General features: G+C 41.5%; 2 protein-coding genes across 2 annotated transcripts in view; both read left to right on the top strand.

The window, feature by feature from the left end:
• The window catches only part of LOC107743492 (tripartite motif-containing protein 16-like), a 7,468-nt gene extending 6,585 nt beyond the window's left edge, over window positions 1-883 (top strand). The window contains exon 7 of the mRNA XM_016556716.1: window positions 329-883. Within this exon, the coding sequence (XP_016412202.1) occupies window positions 329-843 (515 nt within the window). The 3' untranslated portion in view covers window positions 844-883. The remainder of the gene's footprint in view (window positions 1-328) is intronic.
• A 10-nt stretch (window positions 884-893) lies between these two features.
• LOC107743490 (stonustoxin subunit alpha-like) overlaps window positions 894-992 on the top strand; it is a 7,089-nt gene continuing 6,990 nt past the window's right edge. Inside the window, exon 1 of the mRNA XM_016556715.1 lies at window positions 894-910. Coding sequence (XP_016412201.1) covers window positions 894-910 — 17 coding nt within the window. The remainder of the gene's footprint in view (window positions 911-992) is intronic.

The raw sequence follows: 992 nt of genomic DNA, 5'->3' as shown, positions 1-992 counted from the left end.
ATGGATGCACTTTATTTCACTTCTTTTGGACTGATGCATGCAACACCCGCTGACTGCCATTAAACAGTTTGGAAGATCAAAGACAATTTTTAATATAACTCCGATTGGATTCGTCTGAAAGAAGATAAACCTAGGATGCCTTGAGGGTGAGTAATTCATGGGCTAATTTTCATTTTTGGGTGAACTAACCCTTTAATGATGATTTGCCCAGGATATCTGGTCAGCTGTACTGAGACACTGATGATCTACTGAACGTGAAGAGTTGAGCTACATGAAAAGATTAAACAGATTCATAATTCCTTATTCTGATTTGTTTTATCTCTATCAGATTCCCATCAGCTCACTCTGGATCTGAACACAATAAATAAACATCTCCGTCTGTCTGAGAGGAACAGAGTGATTGCTAACACTGTAAAAGCGCAGCTGTATCCTGATCATCCTGACAGATTTGATCAGTGGTTTCAGGTGTTTTGTAGAGAGAGAGTGTGTGGACGCTGTTACTGGGAGATTGAGTGGAGTGGTGATGTGTTTATATCAGTGTCATATAAGAGCATCAACAGGAAGGGATTGGGCCAGGAGTGTGTGTTTGGACGTAATGCTAAGTCCTGGAGTTTGATCTGCACTCCCTCCAGATATTCATTCATTCACAATACCATTGAGACTGAACTCCCTAAAGTGTCCAGCCATAGAATAGGAGTGTATGTGGATCCCAGTGCAGGAACTCTGTCCTTCTACAGCGTCTCTGACACAATGAGCCTCGTCCACACCGTCCAGACCACATTCACTCAGCCGCTCTATCCTGGGTTTAGGGTTGGTTCTGGGTCATCAGTAAAACTGTGTTGATGAATCAGAAGAGACTGATGAGAGATTCTACCCATAATGCTTTGAGATGCATGATAAATCATTACCAGTAGATGTTATAGAGTCTCTTCTTTTACAGTGGGTACGGAAAGTATTCAGACCCCCTTAAATTTTTCACTCTTTGTTATATT

Source organism: Sinocyclocheilus rhinocerous, unplaced genomic scaffold (assembly GCF_001515625.1).
Source record: "Sinocyclocheilus rhinocerous isolate Xijiao unplaced genomic scaffold, SAMN03320098_v1.1 scaffold1789, whole genome shotgun sequence".
Classification (NCBI taxonomy): Eukaryota; Metazoa; Chordata; class Actinopteri; order Cypriniformes; family Cyprinidae; genus Sinocyclocheilus; species Sinocyclocheilus rhinocerous.
The sequence above is the reverse complement of the archived record's forward strand: the minus strand, read 5'-3'. Positions and strand labels throughout refer to the sequence as shown.